This window comes from Anoplopoma fimbria, chromosome 17 (genome assembly GCF_027596085.1).
Source record: "Anoplopoma fimbria isolate UVic2021 breed Golden Eagle Sablefish chromosome 17, Afim_UVic_2022, whole genome shotgun sequence".
Lineage (NCBI taxonomy): Eukaryota > Metazoa > Chordata > Actinopteri > Perciformes > Anoplopomatidae > Anoplopoma > Anoplopoma fimbria.
Genome location: NC_072465.1, coordinates 15945260 through 15960551, shown reverse-complemented (window position 1 = coordinate 15960551; position 15292 = coordinate 15945260). Strand labels below are relative to the sequence as shown.

Sequence of the window (15292 nt, the reverse complement as noted above, 5' to 3'; positions counted from 1 at the left end):
GCAGCTGCTGTCATCCCCTGTAAAGACCCAGTTTTATTGCAAATACATAGCGTGTGATCCGCGTGAAAAAATGGGAATAAGTTCCGAGAAGTGGCGCCTCAGCTTTCTCTGCATTTAACTATCCTTTGCGTCCTTGTTTCCTCTGCTGTCCTGGAGAGTGCAGGATGGACAGAGGCTGTGATCAGATAATGCTCACTGCGGCACAGTTTCCCCTCAGGTTGAGCCAGGCAGCTCTCAGCGCATCTTCCGTCCAGCTGATACGACTGTTTTCTTCCTATATTTCATCTCTTTCAGGTTTTTGGAGAAACAAGAATATTTCAGCTTATAATGCACGCCCCTGGCAACAACACGTATCCAATAACTCGACACGTTTTTAGGCGGAACCCTCAGCCTCCCGTGACACAGGCTGTGTGATGTCTATGGTGTGGACCACACTGCAGTCCGCCCCCACGGTGACGCGCTAAGCCTCCAATGGTAAGATGAAAAAAAGGGGACGCTGATAGGATCTATGGGCTACGGATTACACGAACTGGACCTCATCATTATTGTATAGCATACTCATTCACAAGGAGGCTGTGCAGGTAAGATCATGAATACGACTCATTCAGTAGAAAGTTATTAAGAATATGAAATGCCATAAAAACGTCATTTTATGGTATGTGATATAAAAGTTATAAGAATGTCATTGTATTGTCTCTTAAAAAAAGGGAAAACAATGGAATAAAAGAGTAAAACTGTCATAAATACATCATAATATAGTTGTCATGTGTCATAAAGAATGTAATACAAAGTTAATTGTGTCATAAAAACATCATAATATAGTATGCCATAAAAATGTCATTAGAAAAGCATAATATCATTGTCATATGTTGTAAAGAATGTAAGAAAAATGTCATAACATAGCATGCCATGACAATTCATGGTATAGTAAGTCATTAAACATGTCATGTCATAGTATACTATGTCTTAAAAAAACTGTCATATTCTAGTATTACATAAAAAATGTCATAGCAAAGGTCATAGTATAAAATGCTATAAAAATGTCATAAAAAAGTCATAGTATAGTATTTAATTAAAAAGACTCATTAGTTTGTAGGCCATACATACAAGTGTCAAAGTATAGTATGTCATGAAACATGTCAAAGTATAGTGTGTCTTAAAAAAGAGTTTTAAAAAAATGTCATAGTATGGTATGCCATAAAATATGTCTTTAAAAACATCATAGAATACTATATCATAAAAAATGTCTTAAGAATGTCACTATGACATTTATTTTTATTTTTGTATATCATACACAAATAAAAATGATATATAAAAATATGATAGTACAGTATGTAAAAAAAAGTCATTCAAAATATAATTGTATAGTATACCTTAAATATGTCATAAAAATATTAAAGCATAGTTATTCATGAAAAAAGGCACAGTATACTATGCCATGAAAATGTCATAGTATGGTATGTCACAAAGTAATAAGAATATCAGGGTATACTATGCAATAAAAAAAATCATAAAAACATTATAATATAGTGTCATAATGAACGTAAAAGTATAGTATTTAATAAAAAAATTATAGTATAGTGTGTCATAAGAAAAGTCATAATAATTATATAGTATCTTATGTCATAAAAAGTCATAAGAATGTCATAGTATGTATGCCATACATTTGTTTTAATGAAATATGTCAAAGTATAGAGTGTCATTAAAAAGTAAAAGAAACACTTAATGGTATATTATGCCATAACAAATGTCTAGTAAACATTATAGTATAGTATGTCATAAAATATATCATAAAAATCTCATAGTATATTATGTAATGAAAAAATTAAATATTATAGAATGCCTTAAAAAAAGGCATCAAAGGCATAGTAGGTCATTAAAATGTAATGAAACAAAATATAGTAAAAAAATTGTCATAGTATAGTTTGTGATAAAAAATGGCATTAAGAATAAAGAATGTCATAAAGAATGTTGTTAAAAATATCTTATCTTAGTAAGATAGTATCTTAGTATAGTATGCAAAAGAAATCTCATATAGTTTTTTCACATAAAAAAGTATACAGTATGTAGTAAAAAAGTAAAAAAAATATATAAAATGTCATAATATACCATACCATAAAGATATCACAATATGGTATAATCATAAAAAGGTAAGAATATCAGTGTATAGCGAGTTATAAAAATCTCATAAAAACATCATGGTATAGTATTTCATAAAAATGTCATATTATAGTATGCCATCATTTTATAGTAGGTAAAATAGTAGGTCAATAAATGTTATGAAAAATGTCATACTGTAGTATGGTATACAATTGTTATGTATGTCTAAAAAAAATCATAGAAATATAGTCATTAATTTAAGTAATGAAAATTTCATAATATAGTATGCCATAAAAAATGTGCTCCTATAGCAAGTCATCAAAACTTTGAGAAAACACGTTGTTGTTGCAGTTGTTGCAGTAGCTGTTGTCGTTGTACAAGCAGTCCATGAAGCAGCTATAGTTTGTCTAGTAGTAGTAGGCACTGATGTATTTTAATGTGATGCAAATTTTAATGTGATGCAAATGATGCAAAATGTTTCCTCCTTTTCTCCCCAGATGAGTTCAGTGTTTCCGGACTAAAACTGAGGACGACAAAGTTTCTCCTCTCTCTTCATCCAGGTCTTCTTCTCCTTCTTCTTCTGTATGAACTGACGCAGAGGGGTCATATGGGGCCATTGGGCCACATGTCTAGACTGCATTTTGTGTCTTTCTGTTACATAACACCTGAGTTGTATCTCTCTGACACAGTCGCATACTCCCTTGTCTGCCTTCACAGCGGTGCTCTAGACAATGGTGTCCTCACAACAGTGATGACCCGAACCCAGTATTGCCGCATTCCAGACAACCGATCACGTCCCCAATGCCATGCACACAGAGTTATTCTCTTTATGTATTTAACTTATTCATTTTGAACCTTACATTTACCACAATCACTACATTAGAAGTGAACCCACAGTCTTCAGACTAGTCTTTTATCACCCTCAGCTAACTGATCTGACATCTTTTACGACTCTTTCTCACAGCATACATAATAATAATAATACTTTTTTTTAACTAATTCATAACATACTATACTCTGAAAAGTTTTGTTGACATTTGTATGACATTTTTACAGTATATAAGACTTTTTATGACGGACTAAACTATAACATTTTGTATGATATCTTACGTGACACATTCTCTATGAAATGTCAATGGCATACTATACTACGGCATTTTTAACGATACTTTTTTATAGAATACAATACAATTACTTTTTTATGACTTCTTTATGACATATAATACTATGAGGATTACTTTTCTTTAAATAACATTTTGAAGGCATACTATGACTTTTTTTTAAATTTATGACATTATTTTACAAAGACATTTTTTTCATAGCATGTAATACTATGATAATTTTATAACAATTTTATGGTATACATTACTATTACATTTTTATGACTTTTATATCATACCCTTTATTATGACATTTTCTATGAAATGTGTATGGAATACTATACTGTGATATATCTATGACGTTTTTTTATGGCATAGACAAAGGACATTTTTCTTTACTTTTTTATGACATGGTATACTATGATTTTTTTTATAGTAGGTCATTCTCTGCTTGTTTTCAGCTTGAGACATTCATCTTTTTCTTCTCTTTAACTTTTATTGGGTTATTTTATACCACAGAATCATAAAACTTAAAGTGAGAGAAACAAGACCTGAATGGGGTCAAAACTTAGGGCCTCAAACGCATCCTTTTTTTCTCCCCACAAGGATGAACCTAAGGGGGCAGTTTTAAACATTAAAGATTCAACCTTGAGAGATAAACATGCCCAGATCACTAAGGAAACAGAGGAAATAAAAGGAACCAGTTGGTGGGTGCGGTCAGGCTGTGGGGGGGCTGGATTACAATGTGAAACCATTATTGTTGACTGGCCATCCTGAGTGTCATTTCCTCACACAAGGGGGACCTGATACTATGATTATAGTAACATCCATATAGTACCATTACCATTCATCATACAGATACAGAAATAAAATGAACTCTGGTACAATTGTAATATGCACTACCAAAGCATAAACTTAAAACACATTTGAGGTCTTGTAGACGGTTCTGAGACAAAATCTAGTTGCAACACCTTTATTATTATGCTGCTCATTCTGTACACATGACATCTATTGCATTCTGTCCATCCTGGGAGAAGGATCCCTCCTCTGTCGTTCTCCCATAGGTTTCTTCCTTTTTTCTCCCTGTTAAAGGGTTTTTTTAGGGGAGTTTTTCCTGTGCCGATGTGAGGGAAGGACAGAGGATGTCGCATGTGCACAGATTGTAAAGCCCTCTGAGGCAAATTTGTAATTTGTGATTCTGGGCTATACAAAATAAACTGAATTGAATTGAATTGAATTGAATTATTTCAGTAGATGGTATAATCACATGGTGAATATCGTTGAACAAATTTGGGTTTAATCAAATCATGACTCACTGTACCATGTTGGCCACTTGGAAAGAGTTGAGTTTCTAGCCTGCAGTACCGCGCTGAAACGCAGGGTGGCAGTAAAGAGTTATTTTCACTTCACAGTCTGACAATGACTAACAGCCTACAGTCGGTGTGAAAACCCTGCTTATCTCTTACATTACATCAGGGCTTCAGTGCCGCTGTAGGTATTAATAACCCTGTGGATAGCATCCCTTGATCAAACTTCTCCTAACAGCCCACGTTGTTTTCAGGACGGTTCTCCCTGTAGTTGGAGGGGCGGTAGCTGGAGCTTTTTTTCTTTTTTTTTTTTCTTCTTCTTCTTCTTCTGTCTTTTTTTTTTTTTTACACAGTGCCCGCTCGGCTGGACCACCGACTCTTTTAAAACTCACACTATATACAAACCTACTGGAGATATAACACGCTGTTATTGACAGGATGGCTGCGGAAAACTTGGAAATGAACAGTCACAATGACCGAAACGGAGGGGTGGAGGTAAGTGAAGATACCACCGGTGCCCGTTACAAAGGGCATTATTCTAGTTCAGCAGACCGACGTAGAGCTACTAATACCCCGTTAACTAATACCCGGTCCGTGGGGCTAAAGCTCCTCACAAACATTAACTAGGGACGTTTTGAGACATCTGGTTTCACTGGTTTACAGTGCAACTTGTGTTTCTGTCGTCTGTTTATCTGATGCTATCTACTGGGGCTCAGTTTACACTTAATAATGGACCAAACAACAGAAGACGTGGGTGTAGATTCAAGGGTCTGATTTGACTTTTAAGGGATTAAACTGCGCTTTTTGTAACGTGATCTCATTCAGGAATGAAACTACAAGCTCAAAATCCTCCCAACAATACGTCTTTGTGTTAGTATCAGTAAAGCCTCACCAAGTGTTCCCCCAAAAAACACCTGCTATTTGTTATAGCTGATAATAACCATAATGAATAATCTATGAATGTGGTACAGTATAACAAAGCACATTTTGTGTTAATTTTAACAAAACTTTAAATGGGAAGGTGTTTTAAATTGTGTCACTGGGGATTAACTGCAGGTTTACTTAAGTGAAACATAATTAAACAACTAATACTTTAATTTGTGTTTAATTGTTGAAGTCTTTTTATTGAAATATTTTTTTGTTTTTAACTAATTCTCTCTTTTAACTCTTAGTTATATTATTAAATTATTAAATGAATATCTTACTGGGAACTTGTGATAGGCTTTTTTTCTTTCTTTTATTGGACTAACCAATATAGATTAACCCATAATAATTGTAGATACTTAGAAAAATAATCACTTTTTTCAGGCCTACTTGTTTTAGAGATCCTATAACCTTCATTGCTTAAATGAATATTTGCATTTTGGAATAGCTGTAGCAATATTTTAAACATTCCCAGTAACTTCTTCTGGGCAGCAAGCATCCCAGGTAATAAAATAAGATAATCCTTTATTAGTCCCGCAGCGGGGAAATTTACATTTAATCTACAAGACATCAAGTCAAGTTTACTTGTTGAAGTCAATATCACTAAAATATCTGTGGGATCCCGGAAATCACATCAGGAACAAATCAATAGAGACGTTGGAAAAGGAAATTCAAAGAGATCACCACTCCTTGGGATGCAGAGGGAGCCATATGTGGGTAGAAGGCATTTACAAAAAAAGAAGAAAACGAAGCCGTAACAGATGATTTTGTGAGCGACAGCAGTTCTCTGCTGGTTTACCACAATAGCACCGTTTTCCTCTTTGGCTTGGCAGGTTTTCAGACGTGGAGAAACAGGAACGCTTTGAGTTCAACCTCAGCGTCTGAAGTTGCCAACGTGGGCACAAGGGCGGTGCTGTTGGTTTCTCTAAACAAACTCCACCCAGATGAAACCCTGACCTAAACTCATATGAAGAGAAACAGAGGTCTCAGCAATAACCCTGGTGTCCTGTGATGTAATATTTAAGAGTACAAGTGTTTTTAAATTAGCCATTTACCACAGACTCATTTCACCTGTCAGCAAACAAAATGTATTTCTTTGTGGTTCAACAAAAAGGAAGGAAACAGATTCCTCAACCTCCTCTTCCTGGATTAAGTAGTCAGTCCACTTGAGTTATAAAGGCACAGGAATTTTTGCTTCCTTTGTCTTTCCACATCACTACTTATTGCATGTTTTGTTTTATTTATTTAAAAAAATAATATAGCATATTTTGTAATATTATTGTCTGTAAGCTTGATTATTGTTATAAGGGCATGCTTCACATGTGCTCACTGTATGTTTGGTTTTTAGCAACACGTTCATGAGTGTTATCACTCACCTTATCTAATACATTTGGGTGGAGGCAGCTCTCGGGTTTCAGATGTGTGACCTGGTCAGCCTGTAACCAAGGAAGTGGCCTGGGTTATGTTTGACCTTTGGACTGGAACCAACTCAGGGACCTTCCAAGCAATGGGTCATCCAGTTTGAATTAATCAACTGAACAATTTCACTTCCATTAATATCTTTCATAGCAAACAGAAATACTATGATTGCAAAAATCACATGTTGGACTGTTCGTTTTGATGGAAAAGTTCCTGTTTGTGCTGCTGACGCACTTCTGTAATTTGAAATGACAAGTGGGATTTTTTTAGAGGGTGAAAAATAATCCCCCCCCAAAAAAAAAAACAGCTATATAGTTCCTGAGAAGGGGAAATCATACTTTCCAGTCATTCACAGTGCTTTCATTTTCTCTATGTTAATGTAACATTTAAAACACCACGTTTACACAAGTTTCAAGATAAGAAATTAGGTGCTTTTACAGTGTGAGCGTTATGGGTGTGAAAGTAAAAATGGTCATACTTTTGGTTACTATGACCTCAGTACACTGACGGAGAGGTTTCACTACCTCTGCAAAAGAGTTCAAGCATGGGCCAAAGAAGAGCCCATGCTGGAGCATAATTCAATTCAATTCAGTTTATTTTGTATAGCCCAGAATCACAAATTACAAATTTGCCTCAGAGGGCTTTACAATCTGTGCACATGCGGCATAAGGCATGCTCTTGGCGGAGATCTGCTCTTATATTTAGTGCCCCTCTATTTTTCACGTGTATTTAGTTAAATGAGTGCTGTTGAGTTTAAAAGATACCTGAGACACTTCATCACAAAACCATTAAAGACATTACCATAATTTACCCATTAATAAAATAAATATAAGAGACATACCCGACCGACCTTTTTAGGTATCACATTTCTACCCGTTACTCATGTGTCATTCTCTGTGTCGTACTGATGTCAGGGTTTTGTTTTTGTGTTCAGGTCCTGCTGCAAGGCCCCCAGAGGACGGGGCCTCTGAACATGAACCATTATGCCAATAAGAAGAGTGCAGCAGAGAGCATGCTGGATGTGGCTCTCCTGATGGCCAACGCCTCACAGCTGAAGGCTGTACTGGAGCAAGGACCAGAGTTCACCTTCTATGTGCCTCTTATTACTCTTATTAGCATCTCCCTCATCCTACAAATCGTAGTGGGAGTTCTGCTCATCTTCATAGGTAAGTGTGGAATCCATTCGACAAACGTTAGCATTCACAAATGAGAAGATTTACGGCGATTCCCCTCCAAAAAATGATGTATTGTTATGTTTTGTTTCTGCTGCACACAAAATCTGTAGGTGTTTTCTACTGCAATATTGTGTGAAGCCTATTTGAATTCAAAGTTCAGATTCAAAGGAGACAGCTGTGTGTGAAACTCAGTATCCAAAACTCCCACGCTTCTTGTGACCCTGAAATTACACATGTACACAGCAACATTAAGTTCCATGTGTAACCTTTTGGCCTGCTGTTAGAGCCAAAAGCGGGGCCAAGACTTCTAATAATGTGTGCACATGTGTAACTTCTGTGTCACGCCTATTATGGGGAGTGACAAATTTTTTTTAATTGGTATTCATATGTTCCCCAAAGCAGTTCTTCTATTTTGTTCTCAGGCTTTGTGTTACCTCACTGTTGAGATTGTTTATGCTGAAATTGCAGCAGTTTCCTCTTGAACCACAAATCTTTTCTACTAATTTACAAACTTGAGAAATGTATAAACTTCCTCATGCTGTGTTGAGTTGTTTTCACGTGTTTACGAAGGGTTATCAACAACCAAAGGCCTTGAAATCATTTATTCACTTTATTTCACAAGCATAAAATCTAAAAATGAATAAAAATGAAGCTTCTTTGGGCTCATAAACTTAGGAGCACAAGTTTGTATTCCCATACATCGGTGCGCTCCCTCCTCCCTTGTATTCTTATCTCATCCTAACAGAGACTAATGTTGTGACAGAGAGCTGAGTTTAGAGAGCCACGGCAGGAAGAAACGCCTCTGCTGTCAGCTGTTTCTAATTTTAAAGTGCTTCCTTAACCTTGGGGGGAACATATGTAATGTGATTGGAGATTTGCCAAAACAAAGATGGCCAGTAAAAACTACAGATCTAGCTCTGTCTTAAAACATTTTCCCTTTTCTAACCAGCCAGGCATGTTATGCTAACTGAGGGAAAAGCTAATTATCACCTGAGGGCAGCGCTGTCAGAGGCTGTTCATTTATGTCTGCTCAGAAATGATTACTTCACGGCTAATCTGACAGAAAAACTTGTGCTGCCCCCTTTTGGTGGTAAGGAAGGCACTCCTACTGACTAAGCAAACCTCAATAATGCCTTCATTCTTTATTTCTGTTTTGCCAGTTAAGTGGAACCTGAATGACACCAGCATGCACTACAAGCTGAACGTCATGGAGAACGCCGCCACGGCCTTCGTCTTTATCATAGTCGTGGTCAACGTCTTCATCACAGCTTTTGGAGTCCAGCGACCTAAACCAAGTTCTTGATCACCCTTTTACATCACTCACCTGCTGATCAACTTAGTAAAGATGGACCTCATTATTTATGCAAATGAACAGGATATCGATTTCCCAGCCAAATGGCATTACAGGCGCACTTGTCTTTATGTAATTCAACCTCCCAGGGTTGAGGAGGCCCGACATACGTTCAGGATCAGGTGACGTCACTAACCATGGCTATAGACAAATGTACGGTCAGTTTTTATTTCATGTGTTGATTCACCAGTTTGTTACCTCTTATCATGCTCAGGTTACTGATGCAAATAAATGATTGCCTTTATTTATCAAACAAACATATCAGGAGCAGTTTACTGATGTTTCCTGAGAAAAAGATATTCTACTGTTATTCTGAAATGTGTCGGTATCTGTCAGTCTTAACCTAATGTATGCCTTCATTTTTATAAAAAAGTAAAAACCGTAACCACCACAGCATAATCCAAATGACATTCTTAATAATACGAGCACCTGGAGCCATCTGAGCATACTGCTGCTCAGATGGCATTAGGTGATAGAATAGCTTTATTGTGGGGGCAAATATTTAAATTGTTTACACTGTTAAAAACGATAACCAATTAATGAAGTGGACCTTACATGCTTTTTTTTTTTTTAAAGTGATATGCAAAGTCTGTGTGTGTAATGTATAAACGGAGTAACCTGTATATATTAGCTTATGTCTTCCAGTGTTTGTGCATTGAGGTATATAGTGTATGTGGTTACTGTAACGATTTGTTTTCATCTTTTTTTTTAAGGACCAAATATTTTCAAAGCTTTTTACTCCATGAACTTGTGCTATACACTGTGAATATTTTAAATGCCATTTATAAATAAAACTATAAAAGTAATAAGATGTGTTCATTGTCTTTATTTTATTCAGATCATGCATTTTTTGTATTGTACAAAGAGAAAAATATCAGTTCTACAAATGATGGCACTTCTGGCACTTCTAGATTTAAGGCATTTTTACACCACACACAGAATGTGACAAACTGTCAGGCACTGGACTCGATGCGGAGACATTCATTGACAAGCATCAGAAATCAATTATCAGTATTTCCTTATAAAATTTCAAATTGTTGAGTAAAAGAATAATAACAAGGCCATGCAAGTTGAATAAATGTTTTGAGGCGTTTCTTGGATTGAACCATAAAAAAACCCACACAGAAATACAGTTTAACAAAGCACCATCATAACAATAACTGTATGTTCAGAGACCCTTCTATATGTTATTTAGTTAAAAGAAACTGTTTAAACATTCTGAGAAATACCATCAAGTTGTATCTGCCTGTTTGAGGTAAATTCATTTTCTGCCAGACTTTGTATTTTAAAAAAGGCTTATCAGAAACGTACTAATAAACAATCGGCAAAAAGCTCAGAAAGAAGACTAAGAAAAAAGATGAAGTGTTTTAGAAACATTTAGATAAATGAGGCGTAAATGTTTATGTAATACCCCGATGTTCAGCAGTGGGCTAAATCATACGGTCCAAAAGGAAACAAAGTCGTCATCCTGCCCGACCCAGCGGGAACAAGGACATGGGAAAACACTCAACATGCTTCCGGTTTTGAAGGCATTGGGAGAGCAGGAGACGTGGTCATTACAGGAAACACGATCTTCAGAGATAGTAAGACATTGTTTAGCAAAAGTCAAAGATGTACGATTGAAAAAAATATGGTTATAGATGCCACGAAGTAGGTGGCAGTGCCTTAACCGTATGTGTGTTGATGGCCACGAGGGCCAATTCCATCCTTGTCAAGGGGAGTGCTAACCTTCTCTCCTTTCATACAACACGCTAAATAAAGGCAGTCTGTCAAGTATATATACGATGAGTTACCCAGGTTGGTTTGACTTATGGTGTCATTTCTGGGTTGTAGTAATAATTACATATATTAAACACAGCTGTTGAATGTTTCTTTTGAAACAAGTTGGTCTGTGGTAACGATTCATTATAACAAATCTTTATATGACATTTGTATATTTTGTTTGAGTCGTTACTCTACCCACAATGCACCGCGCTGGTAGAGCGGGATATCATTGGTAGAAGCAATCACTTGACTGCAAATCTCGTCAAAAGTATTATTATATGGACACAGCTCGTTTTCTGTCCCCTGGCTGCTCTTCACATGACTAATCTTTTGTTTTTGTTTACACGTGAGAAGCAGGATTTCGAGAATCCCCTATGAAACCAACACATTTGTGCAGTTTGGTGAAGAAGTTATTTCACTTTTGGCCACAAGAGGGCGGCTAAGTACTAACAAGAGCTCATGACATGACCTTCTCTTTATACATCTATGGACGGTACCAGTTCACAGAAATCTTTGTTTCTGACTCAATTTGGAGAGAAAATGTATTTTAGTATGCTTGACATCAGTGGTAACTGAGCAGAGAAGGAAGTAGAATTCTTCGTTACCAAAATAAATTAAATTACTCAGCTCACACAATGCAGGTTGTTGCTTTCTTCATTCAAGGATAATTAATATGAACAGGACAAATGTAGTGATGAGATGGAGGCTATCCTTTTTGAGGTCCTGAAAATGGAACCTTTATGGTCAAGAATGTACCTGCATTGTTAATATAAAGTTATTTAAAATGCCCTATTTTATCACTAGACAGTCAATATTTCTTTTTTCAATTGGTTTGTAACAGCTAATTTATCTCACATTTGAAGACTGCTGTGAGAACAACTTGCTTAATCTGCTTGTTTTTGCTTTCGCTGAGTTCATCCCTTGAATTCATTCAGCTCCTTTAATCCACTTAAATAGATATCAACACATGAGGAAATAATAGCAAAGTGCCAAATGCAGATCTGAATTTACCCCATATGTAAATTTCTCTAAATTGAGAAATTTAGATCACACGCAAAAATACTATATACAGTTCGACTGTGTACAAAATTAGAATTCAACTCCTGAAAATATATAGTGTGCTGTGCTTTGGTACAATTGGCATTCATCAGAGCAGTACTGCTGAAGCACCTGGTTGTGAAGGAGTCAGCCCCTTACTTCATGAGTGTTTCTTCAGTGTACCATATGAGAACCTCCTGGGCTTTTTTCTTCAAACCCAGAGCAGCCATCCCGAGGGCCCGGCTTCCTCCAGCCACTTTAGCCTCTACAGAACAAAGACATCATCTTTGTATCACCAAAATAACAGCATCAAGTGGAGTTATATTTTCAAAATGTATGTATGTATACACTAAAGTTAATATATCTGCTAGCCAGACAATATCTGACTTGCAATGTCAGGTGACGTTAAACAACGGAAATAATCCTTACCACTGTAGTAATAAAGTAGAGCCATTCCCACTGTAACACTGAAACAGCCCAGAAAGAAGACGGGACCTGGGAAAAATAAAGGCATATCAACATAAATGTAATTAACTGCCTGTTGTGTGTCAGTGCTGAATAACCACCTAACACACGTCTAGCCTGGAACAGGTTTTAATCACACTGAATATTCCTTATTTGCTGATTTTTTTTTTTTAAAGCATCGCTAAATCATCTACTATTTTGTGATGTTGCAGTTCTACGGTTTGAATGTTCACATATATTGTCATACATTGTTTTAAATAAACACCTTACCTCTGTCGTTCAGAACATATCTCTGTTTGCAGACACGTGGATATGCCAGTGGGTCTAAGGAATCTGAAGGTAGGACGGATTGTTTAAGTGTGCTGAATAAAATGTAAATATACTAGAATACACAACAAAAAATGTTCAATCCCTTCTGTAATATCCAAATAATTATGTGATATCACACATGATACAGAGAAGCCGTTTTTTGAGACGAACCTCTGAGGCGGAGCCGTGTGGGCAAGCTGTAGTAAACCTCCTCTACATGCAAGTGAAGAGCTCTGTAAAACTCCCTGCATGCCTCCTCTCCTCTCCCCTGCAGGTGAGCCAGGAGCTCACTGAGTCGAACACTTGTGGGCACATCCAAGTTTCTGAACTGGATGACAAAAACAACAGTTCAAATATGACTAACATAGATATGATGATGTGAAATGTCTTGCTTACACAACTTGCTTATGCCAGCATGAAGCATTTCCACTGAAATGTTTTCATTTATTCCCATCAAAGTGCTGTTTCATCGTGTTTACATGCTGTCATGACATTTGTTAATCTGAGACATGATTTCTTGGTAAAGTTTTTAACCACAGTCTCTGTTCAGGCCAGGAGACCCATGGACCTGAATGTATTAGTAACATGAATCAGATGCTTGAGAATAAATACTTATACATGCAATGATACAACATAACTTAGTAGATTTGCTCAAGTTATTTTATATATGTTTTGTTGAAGTACAATTGTAAGGTATTTGCACATTCCTGCAGCATTTTTTATCTTATTCAAATAATGATGTTACTCCATTTCAGGGGGAAAAAATGTATTTCTTAGTCCATTACATTTATCTTACAGCTATAGTTACCTTATTTTTGCATAGAAATATGTATGGAATATGATGCAATATATATTTTAATAACATCACATTCAGCTACAACAATAAATGTTGCTTACAAGTTGATACACCGGTAATAATAGGAAAGTAAAATACTATGGTATCACATTGACAGGGGTCATTCCTCCTCATAATGAATGCGTTTATAATATTTTGCATTACACTTTGCTGTATGTTTTTAGTGCGGAACTTTTACTCAAACTGAGTACTACTACTATACTATATATACTACTTTGACTTCATCTCGTCCACCACTGCCTGCATGTGACCAAGACAGTGAGGTGCTTTGCATGAGGACTCACTTTTGTGGCCTCCTTGTCTGACAGGATCTGCGGGTAGATTCTGTTCAGCTGCAGGATGACTTTGTCCACCAGCTCCGTGTCCAGTCTCAGGTCGGCTCTGAGGAAGGCGCTGTCCTCTGTCAGCTGATCATGAAAGCTGTCTGTCCACGTTAACAGAGACACCATTTTAAAATAGCGTTAAAACACTTAAAACATCAGCAAGACCCGTCCATTCACTGACAACAGGCTAGGCTTTTCTTTTGGAGGAGGGGGGAGTCTGTTTTGGCTCTTTCTTATGGCAATTGTGTTGTTAAGAAACTTTTCAGAAACAGGACTGAGACTGAGACGTTACATTGTCATTGACCAAGCGAGGCTTCCGTTAAAGTCGTTAACGCTGTGGTAATGTTGATGTGCACGACACTAACGCGGAATAGAGGTGTTAACTACATAGTAAGATAAAGCGCTAGTTTTCGTTCAAGAAAGACACAAACCTCCCATTGTGGAATCCCTTCTGTCCTTCGTTTGGACACGCCCTCTGACGTCACCTCGCAGGCAGGGCGTGGCTTACGTAAACGTCTTTCAAAAGTGAAGATTTATACCGGAAGTGAAAATTAATATTGCAATAACTAAACTAGGCCATGCTATAGTTATGCATTCATTTCATTATTGACCAATAAAAACTATGTTTTATACAGATATACTGGTATGTATTTTGAATAAAACATACATCTAGGTGCAAATATATTATAATATAATTTTAATGTATCAATTTAAATGGGTACGTTTTAAATACCCATTTTTACATTCCTCCAATAAAAAACTTTTTTTTAACAGAATTTGATACATCCATGTTTCATTCAAGACTTAAGAATAAACAAAAAGTGTATGTACATTAATGTAAAATGAATAGCTTATCGTGTACACATTGCTAACATTAAGTTTGAGGTCTATATCTATTTTATATCTTATTTATATGTTTGTATGCACAATAATGTACCTTGTATTAAGTTGCTGAGTGGTCTGTATGTATGTTTCAGAAAAAATAAATATGGTACACAGGTAAAAAATAGAAATAGTACGGCTCTTACTAAACCGGCTGAACCGTCAATACTCTCACTGTTGACATGTAATAAAGGTTAGTGTTAGCTCGGAAATATTTATTGTTTTCTGATTTTCTAAACATTGAAAGAACTAAGCATTATGGTAAAAAAAAAAGAAACA

The 15292-nt window shown here is 36.3% G+C and overlaps 2 protein-coding genes and 1 non-coding gene across 4 annotated transcripts; 1 reads left to right on the top strand and 2 right to left on the bottom strand.

The window, feature by feature from the left end:
* Window positions 1-4663: 4663 nt before the first annotated feature.
* ninj1 (ninjurin 1) lies at window positions 4664-10152 on the top strand. Its single transcript, XM_054617626.1, has 3 exons — window positions 4664-5002; window positions 7785-8016; window positions 9186-10152. The coding sequence occupies exons 1-3, from the start codon at window positions 4946-4948 to the stop codon at window positions 9326-9328; spliced, it is 432 nt and encodes a 143-aa protein (XP_054473601.1). The 5' UTR covers window positions 4664-4945; the 3' UTR covers window positions 9329-10152.
* Window positions 10153-10194: 42 nt separating this feature from the next.
* On the bottom strand, window positions 10195-14623 carry card19 (caspase recruitment domain family, member 19). Of its 2 annotated transcripts, XM_054617625.1 has the most exons (6): window positions 14563-14623; window positions 14093-14232; window positions 13124-13280; window positions 12914-12976; window positions 12608-12673; window positions 10195-12443 (listed from the first exon to the last, which is right to left on the bottom strand). In XM_054617625.1, exons 1-6 carry the CDS (start codon window positions 14567-14569, stop codon window positions 12334-12336), a joined length of 543 nt encoding a protein of 180 aa, XP_054473600.1. In that variant the 5' UTR covers window positions 14570-14623; the 3' UTR covers window positions 10195-12333. The 2 variants fall into 2 exon arrangements, with proteins under 2 accessions (XP_054473600.1, XP_054473599.1); XM_054617624.1 differs by lacking the exon at window positions 14563-14623 and having other exon boundaries at window positions 14093-14257.
* On the bottom strand, window positions 10999-11126 carry LOC129106513 (U6atac minor spliceosomal RNA). The gene has a single exon (XR_008531848.1). It is a non-coding gene; the product is annotated as a U6atac minor spliceosomal RNA (small nuclear RNA).
* Window positions 14624-15292: the final 669 nt, after the last annotated feature.

What these genes read in the sequence shown, in the direction of transcription:
- ninj1 (XM_054617626.1), top strand. Translation starts at nt 4,946, where the DNA reads ATGGCTGCGGAAAACTTGGAAATGAACAGTCACAATGACCGAAACGGA. An exon ending in ACCGAAACGGAGGGGTGGAG is followed by an intron (nt 5,003 to 7,784) that starts GTAAGTGAAGAT and finishes TTTTGTGTTCAG; the next exon opens with GTCCTGCTGCAAGGCCCCCA. An exon ending in AGTTCTGCTCATCTTCATAG is followed by an intron (nt 8,017 to 9,185) that starts GTAAGTGTGGAA and finishes CTGTTTTGCCAG; the next exon opens with TTAAGTGGAACCTGAATGAC.
- card19 (XM_054617624.1), bottom strand. Translation starts at nt 14,257, where the DNA reads ATGGTGTCTCTGTTAACGTGGACAGACAGCTTTCATGATCAGCTGACA. An exon ending in CACACGGCTCCGCCTCAGAG is followed by an intron (nt 12,977 to 13,123) that starts GTTCGTCTCAAA and finishes TCCTACCTTCAG; the next exon opens with ATTCCTTAGACCCACTGGCA. An exon ending in ATATGTTCTGAACGACAGAG is followed by an intron (nt 12,674 to 12,913) that starts GTAAGGTGTTTA and finishes TATTTTTCCCAG; the next exon opens with GTCCCGTCTTCTTTCTGGGC.